The following is a 22,067-nucleotide window of genomic DNA, read 5'->3' as shown; positions in this document are numbered from 1 at the left end:
GTCTATGTACGCAATGGGCTGCAGTGAAATTCTTTGGGGCAATTGAGCCCCATCCATGTTCATCCACTAAAAGTGTTTGTTTTCGCCACTGACAGCACAACTGCCCCAAATGATTACATCGCAGCCTGTCTTGCAGCTGCCAGCTGAAGCACTCTCGCTCAATTCTGGACCAATTTCTAAAATAGTTGTCCCCATTAGTCACTGTCACAAAATGCCAGGAAATAGGTCGAAAAATCCTAACCTCCATTCACACCTTACCCCTAACCTCAACCATAACATCAGAAATGATGTTTTGCCTCATGACCAGGCTTTGGTCCCCATGAGGACTACTTACTGGTCTCGGCAAGATTGGTGTTTATACTGGAAAAGGACACAATGAGGTAACAAAAACGCATGCATACATGCACAAGCACACACACACACACACACACACACACACAAGCACACACACACACACACACACTGCCATTGTCTACTTTCATGCATCCTCGTTGCTGCCTTGCTGGCTGCTGGTGGGTTGAACTCATGCAGAAAATAGCTTTTCAAAATACAATATACGCGATAGGAGGGCCAGAGCACAAAGGATTTCTGGAAATGCTCACAGACTGACACACAAAAATATGGAGGGTTATTAACAACAAAGCTTGACCAATCACCCAGTTATGCCTATTAGACAGTATGTTTATTTTTTTTAAAGAATCACTTGTTGTATGCAATCCACCATTCATCCTTTTTATCACTAGGTGCAAAACTCCACCTGTACACCAATGTACAATATAATGTATATTTTGATATCTAAAATGTGTCTCTCTTTTCATCTTCTCAACATTTTATTATTCCAATGGAAATAATATACTTTAATTGGAACAAGAAGCAAATTTCACTGCTCTTAATGTTGCCATCTGTTGTGCATGTGACAATAAAAGGAGACCCACACAGGCCCGACACATCTGCTGCCAACTGAGGTCATATTTTCAACATTGAAATAATGTAAAAGTGAATAGAGAAGACTGCTGCTATGCAACTGACAACAAAAATGGACAATGGTCATTCTTCCATTTTATAAACAAATGATCACCTTTAAAGGACAGATTCACATATGAACAGTGAAATAGGTTTTCCGTGCTGTAATCATTCCTCCTGTTCATACTGACTGTTAAAATATACCTTTCAAATGTGCTTTCAATGTAAGTGATGGCGGCCAAAATCCACAGTGTGTTCACACTGTCATAAGCAGTCTGAGTTAGTCATATCAAGTGGATATCTGACATCTTACAGTCTTTTTTAGATTCAAATTCTATCTTTGTGTTTCCTCAGACAGCGTTTCCTGTGTTTCATTAATAGTGGTTTATAGTGTCTGGCTCCTGTATTGTGATTTTTTCTCTCCAAAGTCATTCATGCAGAATGGCTCATGCATTTAACTGATTGACACAGTAAATGAAAAATGGGTGGAAATAAAATCAAAAGAAAGACTAGGACTTGAATAGATGCTTTCAAACTATTTTTGGCAATTTATTTCAGCAGGACATCAATTTTAGGCTGTATGGGTGACACCGATTTCGATTTCTGTAGACAAATGAGAAAGCCAGTGGAACATACTGTCAAGTAGCTTATCATTATTTAGAGAGCATTGTCTTACAGAACTGTATTTCATTTGTCTGACATTGATCAAGAGACCTTTTTTCAGATATTTGACTTGTAATAGCAGAAAACACACAGGTGGAACTAATAACATTCAATAAAGATTAACATGACACTGTCTCAAGTCTGTTTCACTTCAGTTAACACCCTGCAGTGACGTGGTTTGGTGAGCTCAGAGGTGTGCTTGGTGACAGCCAAAGTCCAGCAGTGATGTCACAGGGTCACTGGTACGTCACCGCAGCAAGGTGAGAAGTTAAACCTCTGGAGGTCAGCAAAAACAAGACCTCCAGGGGCTGTTAAGTCACTCTCTAACAGTTTGTTCCTGTTACTTCAAGAGTCCCAACAAGCAATTATCAGTAAGGAAATATGCACTTTAATTGAAATTTTGATGCCTGTGCCTTACTTGCTATGTCAAAATGCCTGACATAGAAAATGTCTGGCTTGATTGATACATACAAGAGACATATCTGTTCTACCTAATGCACCACCAGACAGCTGACACATAAAACATCTTTCTGAGTCCTTCATGTGACTTTTAACAAAATGTGCTCACTAATTTAAAACAAAATGAAGCTCTTGAGGTGATACTGTCAAACTGTGAACTGCTGAACAAAAGACAAAGACACCACATTTGCATTAATATTGGTTTCATTTAGTTATTCGGAAAAAAAAACACATCACATGTTCACCATTCATTCAGCTGTTTTATGTACACATATAACAGGCTTATTTTAACACTTTTAAAATATTTGTACAAAATACACTGTTCTCCCTTTTATAATATGCTTTTTATCTGAAGAGGCATTTTTCTGCAAAAGGTCAGCAGATGTGCGTTGTTAATTTGATGAACTTATCAAGGGGTTGTTAATATTATTACATGCTGAAACACCATTATTGCATAAGTCATTCCTTTGTGGGCTCCAGGGGGGAGGAGTTGCCCTTACTGTAACTGCCACTACCCCCTAACTCAGCTGATATTTCTGGGAAGGATTTGCTGAAAAATTATAATAAATATGATTACCAAGTTACGGATGAGAAATAGAACTGTTTTGCGGTTTATCCTTCAGTCTGATTCTCCTCAGTCTTTGCAAGAAAAGAAAAAAACACACCCAATGCTGAGTTTCAAAAACCTGAGGAGAGTTAGTAACTGGTGGAAACAAACACTCACCAAAGTTCAGAGAGGTTAAAGCAATGATGCTCTCTTAATGTTTGAATGTTATTACTGATACATACATTACATGTTTTGGGAGAATATATTGGCAAAACGTTCCTTGAAATGGAACAGCGGTTCTATACAAGAGCAAAGAGAAGATACAACATATCAGGCCAGAGTAGAGTATCAGTGTTTCCACAGTCTACTGCACACTTTAATATAATTACAGGCAGTGATTTTCTTCTTTTTACAACTGGGTTCCTGCCTTTCCTGACCTGTAACACTGGGTAATTCAATTGGCAATACAACCCGTCATGTCAGTCACACATGCACACACTCACAAACACACAGTCACACACGTACAAGTACAACCCCGACATACGCAAGGAGACACACCTCAGTCATTCAATTCAAATACACAGCGAGATGTCCGTATGACAAGACAAAGATAGAAAACAGAGTCAAATTGTTGAGAACCTTCCTGACAGTTCGTACAACAACACATCTGACAAAGAAAAAGATGTCATCGGAATAATTGCTTGTCTGTTTTTAAAACAGTATAGGTTTTGATATATAAAAAACATATCTAAACAATGATTTTTTTTATGTTTTGTTTTTCAAAAAGAGAATTTTAGAAAAGTGATGACTGGCACTGTTTGGGATCCTGTGATCATGGGAACGCCCATGACGCTACATAACCAGGTGCTTATAGTTTTGGAAACACAAAATGTTTCTGTGGTTTGTAAATCACCTGGTCACAGGCTACAATGTACTACACATGCACTGGTTTTTGGCGTGAATGAGTGCTGATGAATATGAAAGCAAATGAGAGTGGTTGCCTTTGGGGGGCATAGAACAACATTACACAACAGGCTAGTGACAATAAATCCTGTACCTTCAACAGATTCTGAGGTGCTGACCAGTAAAATTCACAGCAGGCAGTTTCTCAGAGGAATGCATATAAATAGGCTTTAAACTAATATTGGGAAGGGAGGGGGGGCATTTCCAAAATGAGGCAGCGCTAACTCACAAAATAGATCTACATGATGAGGCAGCCAACAGGGCAACACAATAAGTAACACATTATCCATCTCACAATCATAACTTGAGACACACCCGGTTAAAATGTTAGTATATGGATTAATTAGAAGTGAGGCTAAAAATCATCCTCGATAGTGAGCTGTTTTAACACATAGTTTCTGCTTTGTGGTAGTTCAAGGAATAGTTTGGATTTAACCATTATCAAACAATCTCCACATATAGTTTGAGGTTATGTTAAACAGTGATCTTAGCCTAGTTTAGTTCAGTTATTGGATGTTGGGATCAAGTAACAAAACTAACATTTTACATTGTCATTGAAACTGCTTTTTTTTTCGAGTCAATAAAACAGTCTCAGCTCAAGGTCTGTTTAATTGCTTGCTCTGGAGCTTTTAATCACATCACGCAGTCTTCATCAGCCAATGGAGTTTGCTCCATTTGAATTGAACTGTAACATAATAAAATTTTCCATTATCCTGTGCATTTTAAGACTTCTCATCCTTGGCCTTAGAAACAGTAGTTTGTAAAACAGTCTCAAGTCAAGGTCTACTTGCTTGTTATTGAGCTTTTGACCCTGTCATACACAGTATACATCAGCAGATGGAGTTTGCTCAGTTGTCATCTACTTTTTTGGAAGTACTCATATTTATCCACCACGGTGTGTAAACAGGAACTGGTTTGGAAATGAGGTATGATCAAATGTACATGGTAAAATTGGTGAATTAAAAAAGTTAATTACATTTCCATTAAACCTTTGGTGATGTTTAATGGAGTATTTTGCCTCACTTTAAGAGGAGATGCAACCTGATCCGAAAGACATCCATAAACTGAGCTACACTGAGTTAGCTGTTCAAAATACCTTTAAACCTTTAAGCAAAGATATGACAAAGGCATCCATGGGTTTGTTTTGACTTTCAAAAAAACAGAATAAAACAGTTTAAACCAAGCTATTCCTTTAACCCAGGTACTGGTTACACAGCTGCACGATATCCAAACACAACAGGCTTCAAATGAAAAGCAAAATCTTGAACCGATACATCTGCCATTTTTAAAAATGAGGGCTACAAGTGTCAGTGGAGTGTGAGTTTTGATAGCTAACATCAAGCTGCTCTGGGCTGTGCTTGGTCCTGACAATCCCTTCTTCTTGTGTGCCCTCGACTTTCACAGCCTTCCTGAGGAGGTTGGGGGCAAAAACAAAGCAAACAAAAAAAATAAAAAAATCCCCAAACAAACAGGTACATGGTAAGGGGGGGGGGGGATTACAGTCCTTCCTTCTAAATTTGGTGTGTGAGACGTGAAATACAATGGAACATTTCAACAACCATTAAAATAACCAGATACAAATCAAACAGATAAAATAAGCTTTTTTGAAAGTGTGCTGCGAGGCTTGTTCATCCATAGATTTGGAGGCGATTAAAGTGCGTGTTGATCACTGTCAAAACTGTCCAGTGAAAACGTTTGTTCTCTCGTCACATCACAGAAAGGAGATGCAAATAGACGTACGGTGTGATTATCTCTTCATTCGTCACCCTCCTTTCCTCCACAAATGTTCCTCTTTTTCCTGCTGATCTGAAGTCTGTTTCTCCATATATGGAGCGATGCACCTTGAGACACTGCAGAAACTTCCATCTCCACAGTTCATTTAGCCCAGCAATGACACTTTAAACTCTTATTTTCCTTAAAACTGAACAAATCAGTCAATCAGGGGCAATTTGTTTCCAAATCAGCATCTCCTGCTTCCAGTAATGTCTTCAAATAATTGACATATTCCTGAAATAAAAAGGCTCACTCTACAAAAGTTAACTTCATTCAATAGGAAAGACTTAAAACATGTCGAGCTGAACTGGAAAAAAAAGTCTTACTTCAAGAAAAAATAAGATTTAAAGGTCAATCCTAGACAAAGAGCATTGTTGAGATGGATTTTTTTCTACAGTGAAGAAAAATATGCTGGTTCTGGGCATCAAAGAAACAGTCTACAGAGCCATGGCTAGATAGAGTAAGTGGAGCTCTCAGATTGCTGGCGGATGTAGCACTGAAAACTCTTGTCTCCGATCGGATGCTCCCTGAGGAAACAGAGAAAAAAGGAATGAGAAGGTTGTTGGCAGGGCAATGCAGACTTTCACACAAGCAGGAGCCACAGGGGGTAACACTACTTTATAATTCCAAGTGATGGGGGGCCCAAATCCATAAGCCTCCTTCTGCGCAAAAATGTATTACAAAGTTTATCCAAAGCTAATATGAAGCTTCAGCCATCCAAATGAGTCAAATCAAGTAGATATCTTTCAGTGTTACAGTCTTTTTAGCGCTTAAGTTCCAGTTTTTTTTGTTCTTCTATTGAGAAACGACTGGATTTTATCACCATCACTTACACTTAAAGCACATTTGAAGGGGATCTTCTAATGGTCAATATGAACAGGAAGATTAATTACAGTAAGGAAAAACCTGTTTTAATCTTTTATGAGCATTTGACTGCTGTGTTAAGACAGATTTGAAAAATTGTGAACCTGTCCTTTAAAATGAGGAAATTAGCAGAGCTAGAGGCCAGTATATCCACAAATGTCTGAACCAAATGGGACTGGACTGAAGGGAAAATGTATTTAACCATTTTAACGACTATTGTGAGACCTGCTCACAGTAGTCGTTAAAAGTTATATGAAATGTTAAAGGTGCTACATTTAACATTCAGATGACTAAAGTCGCCTGTGGACTGTAGGACTCTACCTCAACTGTTGGCCAAAAAATAAGCTGCCCAATCTTGAATCAGATTTACATTTTTAACTCTATCCTGCAGCCCTCAGCCTCCACTGCACTATACAGTATATACACAATAACTACAGTTAACAACAATACAAACGTTTAAGCTACAAGTAAATAAACATAAAAAAACACATACTGGCTGCCTATCTTTGTCTTCTTGAACTTGTCTCGTCTGTACTTGGTGTGCTGCTGCTCCAAAGTCTGCACAGCTGAAACAATCAGCTTCAAGGTTTTGTACGTCTCCTGGGGGTCATCGATGACAAAGGTGGAGTACTCCTCCTGCTCAGGCCCGTCATACACAGACTTACTGCCACAGGCCTCTGCACAGGGAAGACAGACAGCAGCCATGATCATACACATGCTTACGGTATATGCATGCATGAATTCTCAAAATTGCACACGCATCCAAACACTTCTGCCAGTTTCCGACCTTGCATTTTGATCAGTTTGGTCATGTATGTGCTGAACAGGGAATAGATCCTCTCAGTCTCTCTGTCTCCGTCTACGTCCAGCTGGATGTTGGCTGGGAGACCGCTGAAAACAGGATACACACAAGAGAATAAGAGAGGAAAGGAAAACAAAGATAATGAACTTCCAAGAGCACATTTCAATAAATTTTATGCACCCAGTGCATGGCGAGCATCCAGGCGCTGTGTCTGCTGAGAGCTTGCAGCAGAGCCAGTGGCCGTTGAGGTAGGCTGAAGGATGGTAGGTGCTCAGGCGCTTGCGGTTGCACTGGCTGACTTTGGTCAAGATGTCAATCCAGTCTCGTGCCTCCACACAGTTGTTGGCCTGAATGTAGAGAGCCCTCTCTGGCTGAATGACCTGGAACATCTGGGGGAGGGAAAAGGGGCAGAAAACACGGGAACACATGTTAAATAGAAAGCTTTTCATAACAGGTTAAGTCATATTCTGGAAGATATTACGCTATATTCTAAGTAGGAGTGACTTGTGCCAAAATCTCAAAGCTCTAAAGATTTAAAAGTGCCTGCTAGTGTGGGGTCTTTACATTTTTCATCTTGAAAGACTCCTCCTCCAGCCTTTCCACAGCCAGAATGTTTTCTATGGGAATGCTGCACAGAGCTCCCTCACCTGGAAGGAAAAGGAAACACATCAGTCATGGGAAAAGATGAAAAAGTAAAGGACGGAGGAATGTGAAAGATGATAACTACATTATACAGAAGAGTGTTCAAAAAAATATGTCATGTTAGTCTCCTGGCATTAGAGTCTATAGCTGTGTCTTCATAATAAATATAAAGGGTATGCAGGATACTCATGTTTTTGCAGCTAGTATACAATAAATCCTCATACTTAACCATTTTGCACTAACAATTTGTTTTTTTTCAAATACAAAAACAATTTATAGTATGGAATAGTTTATATATTGCATGTTTCTGGCTGAGCTTGTTTGAATGCCAGACAAATGTATTGCCTGCTGAGTAACTTAATCTCCACCACATGTGTTGGATGTACAGTATGTTCAGGCTAAATGTACATTCAGCAGATTCTCCTCCTCCTTCTCACCCTCCTGCTGATTCTTACACAAGCGCAGATGAGATGACATAAACAGATGAAGTTCATTACCTTTCGTTTTGTGGTAGGTAAACTCATGGTTGGTGAGGCGAAACCATCTTTTCTTGAAGTTCTTCATTCCAAACCGGTTTCTCCCTTGTGCTCTCTTTATCATGAATCTGAAGACAAACAGGTGAGAAACTTACAACTGAAATCCCTGACAGATGAGCTCATGTTGCCCAGAAATATATTTGGAATACATCCCAGTATATAAACACATTTATTTATTTTTTTTAATGGCCAACTGCATAATCTACGGTGCTAAAACAGTTCAGTACGGTTATGTAAACTATTATTTACAATAACCACCATTGCATTCCAGTTATGTGAATCCTGTGCACACAAATACTTAGTCTATCAGTATCATTCTATTTACATGCTTACAGTTCATTGTGTTAATTGCCACTGTACATGTAAAAAATGTCAGTACAGCACTCATAGATTCATCAGTCTATGACTCAAAAAGGAGATGGGTCGGTGGATCAAAGGTACCATTTTGTTTGGCATGTTTTAGCCTATTAACTGAATGTTTTGTATAAATTACAAAATACAGTTCATAACTTCCAGGTAGCCACTGGTTTCTATTTACTTTAGTATATTATGAAAATAAACTTGCAGAGACTTGAAACCTGAGGTAGATAATCCACCACATTGAAATATTAATGTCATGTTTATTTACACATCAAGGTTACATTTTTATATCATTGCCATAATGCAGCTGTAGACAGGGACCATTTCATTGGTAAGTTGAAGGATGCTCTGACTTCTGAGAGTTGCTGACAGCAATAAATTCACATAAAAGTTTTAGAAACAACATTTATATTTGTTTACATGTTTACTGAATTATCTTCTGGTTGTAATTATGTGATAAGGCATCTAAATGTTAAATCTCAGAAGTTGGAGCCTGCTTAACCACAGCTGTAAGAAACTGTCCCTGCTTGCAGCTTCTTTACCAATTAATACATAAAAGAAAGTATATAGATACACAAATGAATAAATTCAATAAATTAAATGATGAAATTGAATTGAATACATTTCAAGCAAGCCTCTAATGTTGGTAATCAAATAATGCAATGCTTTGGATAATTGTTGGTGATACTGTGAGGTAAACGCTATTTGTTGTTAATGAGCTAAAACATGTAAAAATGACCATTAAGGTCTTTTATGGGAGAGTAAACATCAGGAAGTCTTTGTTTTAGAGTTTGAGGACCAGAGGATACGTGGAATACGATGCACCAAGATTTTGATTACCAAAATCACTAAAACTACATTTCCACACTACTGAGCCATGAGCGTGCTGGTTTCACTTGTGCCAAAATGCCTGGAGCTGTGCTGGGAAGTCTAATGTGAATGGTAGCGGTATGGTCAGAGTCTAGACAAAGGGTATCAAGGATCAGGATGTGGGCAGATATGAAATCCTAGAAATGTTTGAACAGTAACCAACCACCTGCTGTCACTGTGACGCCAAGCATGTCTGGCATGGCGAGGGACGAGAAGGGCTATCAATGTTGGTGACGCCTCCTACATAAGCAGGTTTAGAGGTTAACACTTTACTTTATACCATTACAGTCAGTCTGTTGATCACACAGTGTCACACACTGTCAGACAGAGACACTTGATTTTCTTCTATAAGTCATTTCACGCTAATATCAGCTCATCAGATATAAAGTAAAGTGCAGCAGCATCTACAGTAGCCCGTGATGTTGGTGGGAAAGAAGATGTCCGGCTTTGGGGGGTGGGGTGAGGTTACAGTGCACATACAGGGGGTCACAAAGGCAAAGCCTTTATACAGAGAAGCTCTTACCTGCCCTTCGTGCCTTTTGACCCCTTCCCATCAACCCTCTTTATAGTGAGTTTTACACTCCTACGCCCGGTAGCAGAAACAAAAGAGGGTGGGGATGTTGATGAGCAAGGTGTTGGCACACCTACTGTCAACTGGAAACTTTCCTCCCCTTTACAGCTTCATTAGAAATATTATCAAAACAACAGCCCACGTGTTGTCAGAAAGGGCTCAGGTTACCGCCTCAGGTATATCTCTAATATTACTGTTCACTTTGAAAAATAATCGGACCATGAGGGGTCAAATATGTTACGGTAAAATCTAGTTGCACCTTAGTGACCAATTATTTCTCTGAGTCTGGACAGCTCAGCTTGAAAGATCAAAACAGCAGTAACTTATCTGAAGCTAGAAACAGGACCCAAGATGACCTTCATGAGGTCGTAAAAAGACAAACACTGAAGCTGCTTCATTAACGGTGAAAAGTTAACCGACATTAAAACAGCCACAGTGAATAACCCTCAGCTTGAATATGAATATGAAACCACTTCATGTGTTCTCAAAGGTTTTTTTTTAAGGGTTGTTTTTCAGAAAGCTGTTCATAGGCACAACAAAGAAAAACAGATTTGGGTTGGGTTTTTTAAATTATGTTTTTTCTATTAATTTAACAGAAATTTGGCACCTTACCCCTCTTTGAGCATGATTGGTGTTTCAATACTCTTCTGATCCCACTTGCCAGAGGTGGAGATCAGGTCCAGGAACTGTGGGGGCAAATAAAGGATGTTATATATCAACACGTTAATGGTGGTGGTAATTTTACACCACATCCAAGAAACTCTGTGGCTTAAAAGCATAGCTTGTCAACTACATTTGGACAAAAAAACAAAATTTCATCACCCATTTATCCGGCTTGACAGATAAAGAGAACATTTTTCAGATTTACTGCGTGCAACAAAGAAAGAAACTGAACACTCACATTCTTCACAGCGTCCGCATACTTCTGCTCATTGAAGTAGTCATAAAATGCGGCCATGTAGGACTCTTTGAAATTGGCCTTGAAAGAAAGTGGAGTCAGAGAGTTTAGTGCCTGTTTTACTGTTAGACTGAAATGCAACTTAAGTCGAGTTTCGTTACAGCAGCAGTCAATATGAAAAATACACATTTAGGGGAGAAACTCACAGATTTTGACTTGGCAAGACTTCCCAGTGTCTGGATTGTTTTGGAGATGAGGGTTAGGGTTCGTGAGGTGGCGGGATCCTGGGAGGACAAAAAATTAAATAAAACTCAATTAATGATAAATAATAAACAATAATCCAATTTAAACTTGACAACACAATAAATACACTTTATTTTTACTAGTAATCTGAAACTTAATCTTGAACCGGATTTAGATTCTATCAACAAAAAAACAACACAACCTTTAAACATTTGGTAAAATATTTTCAACAGCATTTATTTCTGGAGGATTAATTCAATAAATGCATATTGAAACACTGAAATATTAACATAAAATATTAAAGGCATATGGATGTAAAAGACTAATTAATATGTATCTATGTTGTTTGCTTGTCTGTGTGTTTTAAAAGTCAAACTCACTGGATGGTGTGGACGTAAATGGAACAAGTTGGGTGAGAGGATGGCCGGAGCAAAGAACCGCAAGAAGATGAAACTGCTCACTGCTGTGTATCGTACATCTTGGTCCACTGGAGAGGAAACAAAAACAAAAGCATGGAATTATCAAACACTACACTCACTTAAATGACATCTAAGACATTACATATCCATTTTTTTTTTTATCATATCTAGCAGCTTGTGCCTCCAGCGGCTGCAGTACTCTACAACAGCCAAAAGGAGGCAGCAGAGTATATGACAGAAGGTGTACAGACTGCATACTCTACACATAACCATAATAAGTATGTGGGAGGCTAAGTAGTGTCAGGTTTGACACAAAAAGCAAAGCACAGAAATCCTTTTTGTGAGAATAGAATAAAGTGTCCTTGGACATGTTGCACATCCTGTTCTTTATTGTCTATTTCCTGTTCCTTATTAGTGGCCTGTTTTCTTTTTTCCATCTCTTGAAAGTCACACAGGAGGCAAGTTACCTTGGAAACGGGTGGCAGCAGACTCTCTCAGAGAGAAGAAGATATCACACATGACAGTGGGGCAGCGCACACCAGAGGTGGTGATAACGTTGAAGATGCGGTCGACATACTGACGGAGGTTTTCCTGAAGAGGGAAAAGGCAGGTCAGATATGTCAGATAACACAAACACTTACAAACAAACACACACACACACAAACACACACAAACACACACACACACACACACACACACACACACACACACACACACACACACACACACACACACACACACACACACTCGTTTTCTTACCCTGTTCGTCTCCAGGTTCTCTGACTCTTTGAGCTTGACCGGGTCGATTTCACAGGGTTTGTGTTCTGTGCAGATCTATGAAGATGTATAAAATTATTGAAATATCCATTCATGACTCATTTTCCACAATACCTGTAGAGATGCCACAAAGAAAGATGTGACATGATTCAAATTAAGACATAAAAAGAGTCAAAAGACTAAAAGTTTAGACTTTTGGTAAAGTAAAAAGACATGGGAGTATCACCATACCTCATCTATGATTGGCTTGAGTGTGACTTGCAGATAGTGCATTCCTGCCAGTTTCATGGTCTCGTCAATGCACTTGGAAGTCAGCGAATTTCCCCGGAAAATTGTGTTAGGATCCCTACACAGGGTGACAGGGCGTGTTTTATGATACAAAACAAAACTACAGCCAAAGCACATCAAAATGAATAAACATGACTTCTGAGAGTCATTTAATTATTATCCAAAGAAAATTGCTTACTGTGGTTCAAAGTCAAATGAAACTGCTAAGCTAGTTGATATTCGCATTCAGCCTGATGACATCATTGCTATTCACTTTAATTAAAAACAGCGACTCAAGGATACATCTGCACCTGATTAAGTGGAGCGAAATTCATTCAAAATCCCAAATATACAACATCCTGCTTGGCTTATGTTGAAGAAATGTACTATTGCGGACAATGATGGAGCTAAGTACATATCTGCCAGAGACAAAACAAACCTAAATATGGAAATTCTCAGATATCTGAAAGATGCATCTTCCTCTGCTGGGATTAATACACTTTATAGGATTTCCACAGAACAGGATATGGTTTTATGTTGGACTCTTAGCTACACACGTATAACCCAATCATCATGGCTCTTAAGCATTGGCTTCAGGCAGTATTCAAAGCGGAAGATGCAATGAGACACTCACTGTGTACGGTTGACTTCAGCGTGAGCGATGGCGCTGATGAAAGGCACAATCTTGCCATCGTGAAGAAAGAGACGCACGAGGGGAATGGCGGCTTCTTGCTTCTCTCGACACACCTCCCCTAGAATATGAGCTGCGGATGAAGACACGGGCTGCAAAGAGAGGAAAGACTCTAAACATGTAGCACTCAAATATAAAGAGCGGGGTAACAGTAAAAATGCTGAAGAATACAAAAAGGAGACTCACGCACACCTCCACATTCGCAGAGGACAACAGGAAGCCGCGGAGGTTGGTGTAGTGTTCGGAGGGGAAAACATGGTCCTCAGTGTAAACGATGTTCAGACGCAGAGAGCCGAGCTCTTCTACCTTCACCGACTTTCCTCCGTTCTCCCTGGGCTGGAGGAAGTACCTGAAGAAGAGAGTTTAACATCTTGATGTCTTTGATTGGATTTTAATGAAACGTAAAGGAATCATGCTTGATGGTTTCACAATCAAAATTACAGATTGGTTTAAAGAAGAGCAAAACATTTTTAAAGCTTCACTAATCAATGTTTTTATAAAAAAATATTGTTTCTTGTACTGATAAACCCACAGAGAATTAGACCCTCAGCTCTATGAAGCTTTAAAGCAGCTTTCATCCCATTGTTTTGGGTTTCTCACCACTCACATCAACCTGGTTTGCAGATATAGCAGCAACTGTGTTAGGCTAAAACTCCTGTACACTAAAAGTTAGCAACTATCTGGTGAAGATAGTGGATCATTTAGTAGCTTAAGAGCCAGATATTTTACTCAGGAGCTGGTGGAGACCAAAACAGAGCTAAAAGAAAAGTGTCCTAACCCTAACCCTAACCCCAACCCCAAACCTAACCCTAACCTTAAACCCTAACCCACAACTTTAAATAAATGTGAATGTTCCTCTATGACTGCTTGATGTGTAAATAGGCAACTCTATGGTAACAAATTTACCATATCAACTTTTTAAAGTGATAATTTTGTCACCATGTGGCCAAAAAATCTATTAATTCAGCTTAAAAACGGCTTCTCACCAAAGTCAGGCACAAAATCTGGAAAATTGTGTTGTGAGTGTAAAGGAATAATGTGCCTGATTGCAAAGGTTTGTGTTACTAACAATAATCACAGCAAAATGTTTCATTTTTCAAAAGGAATATGTAATCTACCTCAAAATACAAAAACAGACTTCGTTGGGTCAGCAATGTTGGAAGAGTATTTGCGCTCAGCGAAATCTACCCTGGTTAAATAAAAACGTCTGTTGGTTGCTATGGCTCTGCTGTTGCTATAGTGACACATACTCCAAATGTCAGTGGAAAACGATAATGAAACCAAACCAGCACAGCCTCAGCAGGGGTTCAGTACAGTACGTGTTAAGAGGGAAAACCATAAAACAGACCCAAAACGACCGACTTGTCAAGAAGGAAAAGGGCTTAACAATAGTGCACTATGTGATGTGTCGGAGATGATGCTCACCATGCATCGTGGACTCCAGATTGACCCAGGACCTTGAGAGGAACCCGCACTCCTCCCAAGAACTCGTCCCCGAACTTCAGGTTGCTGGCGTTCCACAGATCCACCCTGAACAAAAGCAAGAGGGCACATTTTAAACAGATGCTGCAACCACCGAGATCATCCTAACACAGTCTTCCAAGATCTACTAGACAGCTACTGTCTCACCTCAGTGCCAGTTTATCAACATCCTCTTCTTCGACATCAAACTGCCGCTTTGTGTGGCTTAATGGTCGCGTCACCTATAAAAGAGAGACCGGGGAAACATTAGGCATGAACCAATTTCTCTGATGTACGGAGGTCAGTGTTTTCTCCTAATGAAAATCATCCATATCCTGAAAAATTGATCTGATGGCAGCAGAGACAGAACATTGAGAAGTCACATTATACTTTAAAGACATACAGAGGCCTTTGTGGTGTGGAGACATTGTGTTGATATTAGTAGATATTTTTTTGTAAATTTGGCCAAAATGTTTAAATTTCTTGCTCTGTGGTATCTAGTTTATGCAATTTGTTTAATTCTCAAAATAGCATTAAAGAAGGGATAATACTGTTTCAAATCAAATCCACCTCTAAGCTCACTATCTGGCAGATCTGGATCCAGATCAAAGATCAGAAAATGGCTGGGTCCAGTTTAAAGGAATAGAATAATATGCAAACAATGGATCTGTGTGTGTGTGTGTGTGTGTGTGTGTGTGTGTGTGTGTGTGTGTGTGTGTGTGTGTGTGTGTGTGTGTGTGTGTGTGTGTGTGTGTGTGTGTGTGTGTGTGTGTGTGTGTGTGTGTGTGTGTGTGTGTGTGTGTGTGTGTGTGAAATACACACAGCAGTTCAAGCTGAAAGCACCACAGGCTATGCAGAGCCCTCTTAATGTGGCAGGGGGGAATAAATGAGACGGTCTTGTCCATAGACTGTATATGGTTTTGTCAGATAGAAATCAATGGGTCAGATTGTTTGGTGGTTTGTCTGAATCAAACATACTCTTGTCCTGCTGTCTTCTGCTGTGGCTGCAGGGAGGCCAGAGGGAGGAGCAACACACAAAAATGTGCTGCTGGCGAGCGAGGGTTAACGAGGGCAGTGTGAAAGGGAGTTTGTGAGTATGTGTGTGTATAAAACATATCTATAAATACTAATAAATGCATATAAATAACATAAATGATGGCGTGTTATTAAAAGTAAGTAGGCCAGAGAAAAGGAAATGCAGGTCGGTCGCTCGGCTAAACTTTGTGAACTTTTGCCACATGAATCTCAACAGTTACGGAAGCGATGATATTGTACAAATACCGCAGCATTTTATGTGACCTTAGTAACTGTCTCAAAAAAAGTGGAAGCAGTGGATGTGGTTAGATGGGATCAGGGTCAGAGAGATGTCAATAAAGTGCAGTTTGTAAACACCCACATGATTCTGAGAAGGAGAAAATTAAACCTGTGTGGATGAACCATTTAAGACACTAAACACAAAGTAAATATGACTATTTTATAATATTCATGATTTAGGTACCTTTAGATCAAAGTAATGGACATCCTAATGTTACAGCATACAGTCATATTTTGGACAGTAGTGTGCTTCCAACTTTTTGGCAACTGTTTGAGGAAGTACCTTTTCAACATGACAACGCCAGCTCAATAAATAAATGATTTTCCCAGTTCGATGTGGAAGAACTTTAACCAGCCTGCACACAGTCCCGACCCCACCCAACAGCTTTGGGATGAAGTTTCACCCAGTGTCAATGCTCCACCTAGCTAGTGCCTCTTGCAAGGTCTTCCCATAAGAGTTGAGGTCAATGTATTTTTGGCCATGCATAGTATTTATTATCTGTTTGTTTTTCATGGATTAATCACTCATCATTAATGATATCAGTGCTACCTGTGCTTTCCCTGCTATAACAAGTCAAAATGACTGCTGTTGAACATATAAAACACAAAATAACCTTTACCTCAAAATAGAAAACCTCGTCAAACTGTGGATTGTTGGTTTTCCTCTTCACCTTTGTCTTCTTGGCTTCTGACCTTTGGGAAGCAGGAATGCACAAGGATGTCAAATCACATGCAATAGACAATGAAGTTGTTTATTGAATTATGTCATTTAGCTGTATGCTGTGTGTGTGCGTGTGTGTGTGTCTGCGTGTGTGTCTGTGTGTGTGTATACTGACCTGGAAGGCCCTAGTAGGGAGACGGCAGCATAGGGATCACATTGGCCGTTGACAATTGGAAGACCTTGGCACTCCAACACTCTGTAGAAACACAAACACACAGCGGGCATAAATGAATAAGCACAGACCGCTGCACAGGCACATGCCCACACACACACGTAACAGATTAACTTGATGCTAATTTTAATGCACCATTAATAAAGTTCTACTCTGACTACCTCACCATATCATTTGAATTTCAGGTGCCACAGCACTAAGAGCTGAGTTGTGAAAAACAAGTTGAAATCTGAGCAGAGACAAGAGCTATTTATCTTTACATGCTAAGCTAGGAGGAGCAAGCACATGTATTTTTTACTCAAAGAAAGAAAATGGTCAGAAAATGCACAGAAGGAAGAGAGAGACCTCCAAACGCTAAATGCTACTCTCAGAGGACTCTTAAAGCTCTATTAAGCTCTATATTACCACCTAATCAAATGACTAATGTGAAAAAGTTCACTAGCACTGCCAAGACCACTGAAAGCTGACACCCAAGCCTACAGCTCGGCACAGCTTTTATCTTCCTCTCATCAATCCTCCTACATGAAACCGTAGAAAGTAACAAGCTGAGTGTAAACTACCTGACCAGTACAAGACAGCAGAGAAGACATTTGAGCATTTCGCAGCTAAAAGTTACAGTTCTCAGAAGTTGATGAGCTGATGATACATGAGGGCTGTGATTCTGTGAGTTTGTTAAAGTCTTTCTGCACCCTGGTGATAAAAATGTCAGTTTTAAGGTCTGTCTTTAAGCAACTGTCAGAAGCCCATTTGTACACTGAAACACTCCTGTGTGAAAATGCACTCCAAAGTTTATCTGAAGATAAAATGAGGTTTCAACAGTCTGAGTTACACAAATCAGTGGATATCTTCCAAAGTTACTGTGTTTTTGGCACTAAATTCCCCTCCTCCCCTGGACACTGTTTCTGTAATAAGCTGCGGTGGAGGGACAGAAACACAAAGGGGGAATTTTGTACTAAAAAGACTGTAGTGTTGGAAGATATCCACTGTATTTATCTAACCCAGACTGTTGAAGCCTCATATTAGCTTTAGCTAAAGATTGGATTTGTTTTTTTTTGTTTTTTTGCATAGAACAATGACTTTAGATGCTGTCCATCATCACTTACATTGAAATGTTATAAAGAAGTTATCTCCTGTTTTGTTGACAGACTTGAAAAATTGTGAATTTATCCTTTAAGTAAAGTTTAGGTAGCAAGCATTAAAAAATGTCCTCCCAGAAGAGGTGTGGAGTAAACTGTAGCTAGAGTTTTTCATACGGATGGACACGGATGAAATAAATCTCGTCATACTTTTGTCAGTCATCCAGGAAGTTTGCATGGAGCTACACTCTCAAATGTTTGACATAATTAACATTATTATTTTAAAAATGTTTTGCAGTAGCCTTAAGTGTAAATTGGAGCCTTCTTTGGATACATAAGCTTATTGTTGCAGATCAACTTAGCATTAACAAAAACAAAACAACTCTCCTGTCAGCTTTCTAAAGCCATAAATATTGAAAATTTGTTATTTTTCATTGATCAATGGCCAGTGATCGTCCATCTAAAGAAAGCATCTTAGAGCAATCCAGTCGACCGCCCCCTTCTCACAGACATAAAACATCTGGGCCATTCATAGCTCACTCCTACGCTGGAACTCCTTGCTAGTAAAATTTTCGCCAAGTTAAGATCTCTCTGAGGGGTTTCTCGAACTGTGAAAATGGCCCTGCCTGGTGTCGGTGTTAGGTGTGTATGTATGTAAGACGGGAACAAACAGAGAGCGTGACAGATGAGAGGAGATGGAGGAAAGTAATCCCCTCTGAGCTGTTGGCAAAGAGTTGTGCCAGTTTCAAATCCTTTGTGATCCAGCAACTATAGACATGACACAAAGAACCCTTGAGAAAAACAAGAAAGAGAGAAAAAAAGAAAAACAGGATGATATTCTAAGGGGAATAGACTTTAGGTCCTTTCCTATAGGAGAGACAGAGGATTTAATTTTCAGTTCCCATGTAGTTCCAGATTAGGACTTAACTACTCAAATGTCTTTGTTCACCAAATAAAGAAAAAGCCAAGAAAACAAACAAAGAAACCAAAGAGCTGAAAGGATTAGATGAATAGTTTATTAGCTGATTGTCATCATTTTTCAAAAAAAATGATGAATATTCACTGTTTCAGCGTCTCTAGTGTGAAGATTTGCTGATTTTCTTTATCATATATGACATTAAACTGATTTTGAGCTATTGGTCAGACAAAAGAGACATTTCAGTATGTCACCTTTGGAAATAGTAACACATAATGGCCATTTTTCACTTTCTGTCTGACATTTTAAAGAAATAATAATTAAATGAATGAAAATAATTGCTTGTTGCAGTCCCGAAATAAACCAAATAAAAATACTTTAAACATATGTAGAAAAAATTATCTGTAGTAAAAAATAAACTTTGTATAATTTGTACAGCAATTTTCATACAGACTCTCCACGTTATTATTTACCATGCAAGGTTTATATGTGCCAATTAGCACTAAACTATAAACTGTATTTATTTCATGGGATTATGTATAGATGGTACAGAACTTGCACACAAACCAATAATATTGTTTACAAAGCTGCAACGATTAGTTGATCGCTGTCTATTTAGAAAATCAAATAAACATTTTGAGTACTTTCTAAAGAAAAAAATCCTGCAAATTCACTGGTTCCTACTTCTTAAATATTTGTGTCTTTAGTCTTCTGTGATATTAAACTGAATGTGTTTGGGCTTTGAACTGTTGGTTGGGACAAAGCAAAGGATCTGAGGTTTCACCTTGAGCTTTGGGAAAGAGTGATGGACATATTTCACCATTTACCATTCACCATTATAGAGAATTAATTACATGTGAGCCTTTGAAAATAAATGTATGGCCCATTACAAAAACTGGATTATCACTCCAAAACCAATCAAACAAGTACACGGATAAGTCTTTTTTCTTTTTTTTTTAACATTATCATCTTTCACACAAAGTCAATATTTAAGTTGTGACAATTATCAGATGGCTTTTTTAAAATATTAAAAACCAACTTGGAATTAAAGTATTCCTCTTTAAATAAAATGTATCTATCTATGTATCTATGTATCTATGTATCTATGTGTCTATGTATGTATCTATCTATCTATGTATCTGTGCATGTATATATCTATCTATGTATCTATCCATCCATCCATCCACAGTATTTATCCTCCTGTGTGATTGCGACCTGTCTACAGCTGTCCTGTTTCCAGATGACATCATGCTGTAAGGGGATTAACACCCAAACAGGGCGAGACACCCAGTTGGACGAGTCACTTCCTGTGTGTCATGGTGATGCACCGCTACTCACACTGTATGATGAATTACACAGCAAATCACAGCGCTGCCCACAGCTGAACTGACACACACACACACACACACACACACACACACACACACAGGTTTCTAATAAGGAATATGGAGTGGGCCGGGTTAAGCGTTGCTAATGCCAGTGTGCTTCCTGTCCAATAAGCTTGTTTATATAACCCCTGCTTGGCCTACTATCCAGCCCCCAACTCTTTCTCTCTCTGTCATCACTGCTGTGAGCTTTGACATGCCAGACGGTGATGGTGAAGCAGACTTTATTTGTTTTAGTTGACATTACTCACATTAGGTTAATGTACTTCTTTTCTGCACCCACATATCCTGTCAAAAATAATTTCACTCCAATAGGAGGAAATGACTTACATCATCCCAAAAAGAAACAAAAGGGGGATGCGATGATTATGAGTCTGTGTCATTGACGGGAACATACTACATCACGGATGCCATTCATCGTATTGCGCAACCAACTACATTTCTGTTTGTCAGCCTTTTCTCAGTGGTGGAAGAAGCATTTCCACATTTTTACTCAAGTGAAAGTAACAATACCATACTCTATGTCTAGTTAGAGACTTGAAAATGTGTAGTGCTGCAACCAAAAATTATTTTCAATTTGATTAATCTGCAGATTATTTTTTAAATGATTGATCATTTTAATCAATAAAAAGCCAGAAACAGTAAGAAAATGCCTTTTATATTTCTTAAAAACCACTGTGATGTCTTCAAAATCTTTGTTTCGGATCAACAGTCCAAAATCCAAAAATATTACTAGTTTTAGAACTCATCTGTGACTTGGCCCTTTTTATTACTGACACACTGAGCAGAAGTTTACAATTGTAGCTGGTTAAGGCAAAGCTTATTTTATTATAACTACTTTTTGTAGTATTGGGTAGTTTAATCACAACAAAAGATTTTAGAGGCTGTTCATATCTTTAATATGTAAAATCATAATCATCAGAACTGTCAAATAAATGTAGTGGAGTAAAAATAACAATATTTCATTCTAAAATGCAGTAAAGTATAAGTATTAGGCATCGAATTGAAGCACTTAAATAAATACTTAAGTACTATACTTGAGAAAATGTACCTAGTTACTTTCTGACACTGGCATTATCTAATATCTTTGTCACACCCCCTCTGAGAAAAAGATGACTTCCAAACGGATGTAAAGCAGGATTTCATGCTGCACAGACAGACATGTTAGAGCACAAATCTACTCGTCTAGCGTGGTGTGAAGAAGATGGTTTCTTTGAATTACGTAGCTGTAGCTCTGAATGGACACAGCTCTCTCTTTCATACACGTGTCTTTCTAGAGAAATCTGACTAGATGACCTCCTGCTCTCTGCTCTAAGCTCCTTACCCACAATGTGCTCTGGGAACGGAGCCATGCTGGCTCATCATCAGACTTTACTGCTGCATGTTACAGAAGAAGCAAGCAAGCAAGCAAGCAAGCACGCACGCACGCACGCACGCACGCACGCACACACACACACACACACACACACACACACACACACACACACACACACACACACACACACACACACACACACACACACACAGAATAATACACTCAAGAGGACTTTACCGATCCTCGGCAAACACTTGCACATCACACATGAAACATTGATTCACACATTCACAAAGAGACTAAAACAAAGAGCTGTAACCTTCAACCATCTCACTGCCAGTCAAAGGTTGTTGCTGGGCAACAAGTCAGGCACCTTGGAAGTGGAGTAAAGCCTGTTGC

General features: G+C 39.0%; 1 protein-coding gene across 1 annotated transcript in view; it reads right to left on the bottom strand.

Moving 5' to 3' along the window:
• Nucleotides 1–5,794: 5,794 nt before the first annotated feature.
• Nucleotides 5,795–22,067, bottom strand: part of rasa3 (RAS p21 protein activator 3) — a 36,469-nt gene continuing 20,196 nt past the window's right edge. The window contains exons 6-24 of the mRNA XM_062416004.1: nucleotides 16,920–17,000; nucleotides 16,704–16,776; nucleotides 14,938–15,011; nucleotides 14,734–14,838; nucleotides 13,495–13,657; nucleotides 13,252–13,400; nucleotides 12,582–12,696; nucleotides 12,333–12,407; nucleotides 12,041–12,164; nucleotides 11,535–11,641; nucleotides 11,118–11,195; nucleotides 10,915–10,992; nucleotides 10,626–10,699; nucleotides 8,174–8,280; nucleotides 7,599–7,681; nucleotides 7,215–7,423; nucleotides 7,020–7,123; nucleotides 6,726–6,909; nucleotides 5,795–5,895 (exon numbers count right to left, since the gene is read on the bottom strand). Of these exons, the coding sequence (XP_062271988.1) occupies nucleotides 5,820–5,895; nucleotides 6,726–6,909; nucleotides 7,020–7,123; nucleotides 7,215–7,423; nucleotides 7,599–7,681; nucleotides 8,174–8,280; nucleotides 10,626–10,699; nucleotides 10,915–10,992; nucleotides 11,118–11,195; nucleotides 11,535–11,641; nucleotides 12,041–12,164; nucleotides 12,333–12,407; nucleotides 12,582–12,696; nucleotides 13,252–13,400; nucleotides 13,495–13,657; nucleotides 14,734–14,838; nucleotides 14,938–15,011; nucleotides 16,704–16,776; nucleotides 16,920–17,000 (2,059 nt within the window). The 3' untranslated portion in view covers nucleotides 5,795–5,819. The remainder of the gene's footprint in view (nucleotides 5,896–6,725; nucleotides 6,910–7,019; nucleotides 7,124–7,214; nucleotides 7,424–7,598; nucleotides 7,682–8,173; nucleotides 8,281–10,625; nucleotides 10,700–10,914; nucleotides 10,993–11,117; nucleotides 11,196–11,534; nucleotides 11,642–12,040; nucleotides 12,165–12,332; nucleotides 12,408–12,581; nucleotides 12,697–13,251; nucleotides 13,401–13,494; nucleotides 13,658–14,733; nucleotides 14,839–14,937; nucleotides 15,012–16,703; nucleotides 16,777–16,919; nucleotides 17,001–22,067) is intronic.

Source organism: Scomber scombrus, chromosome 1 (genome assembly GCF_963691925.1).
Source record: "Scomber scombrus chromosome 1, fScoSco1.1, whole genome shotgun sequence".
Classification (NCBI taxonomy): Eukaryota; Metazoa; Chordata; class Actinopteri; order Scombriformes; family Scombridae; genus Scomber; species Scomber scombrus.
This window is presented reverse-complemented; position numbering and strand designations above follow the sequence as displayed.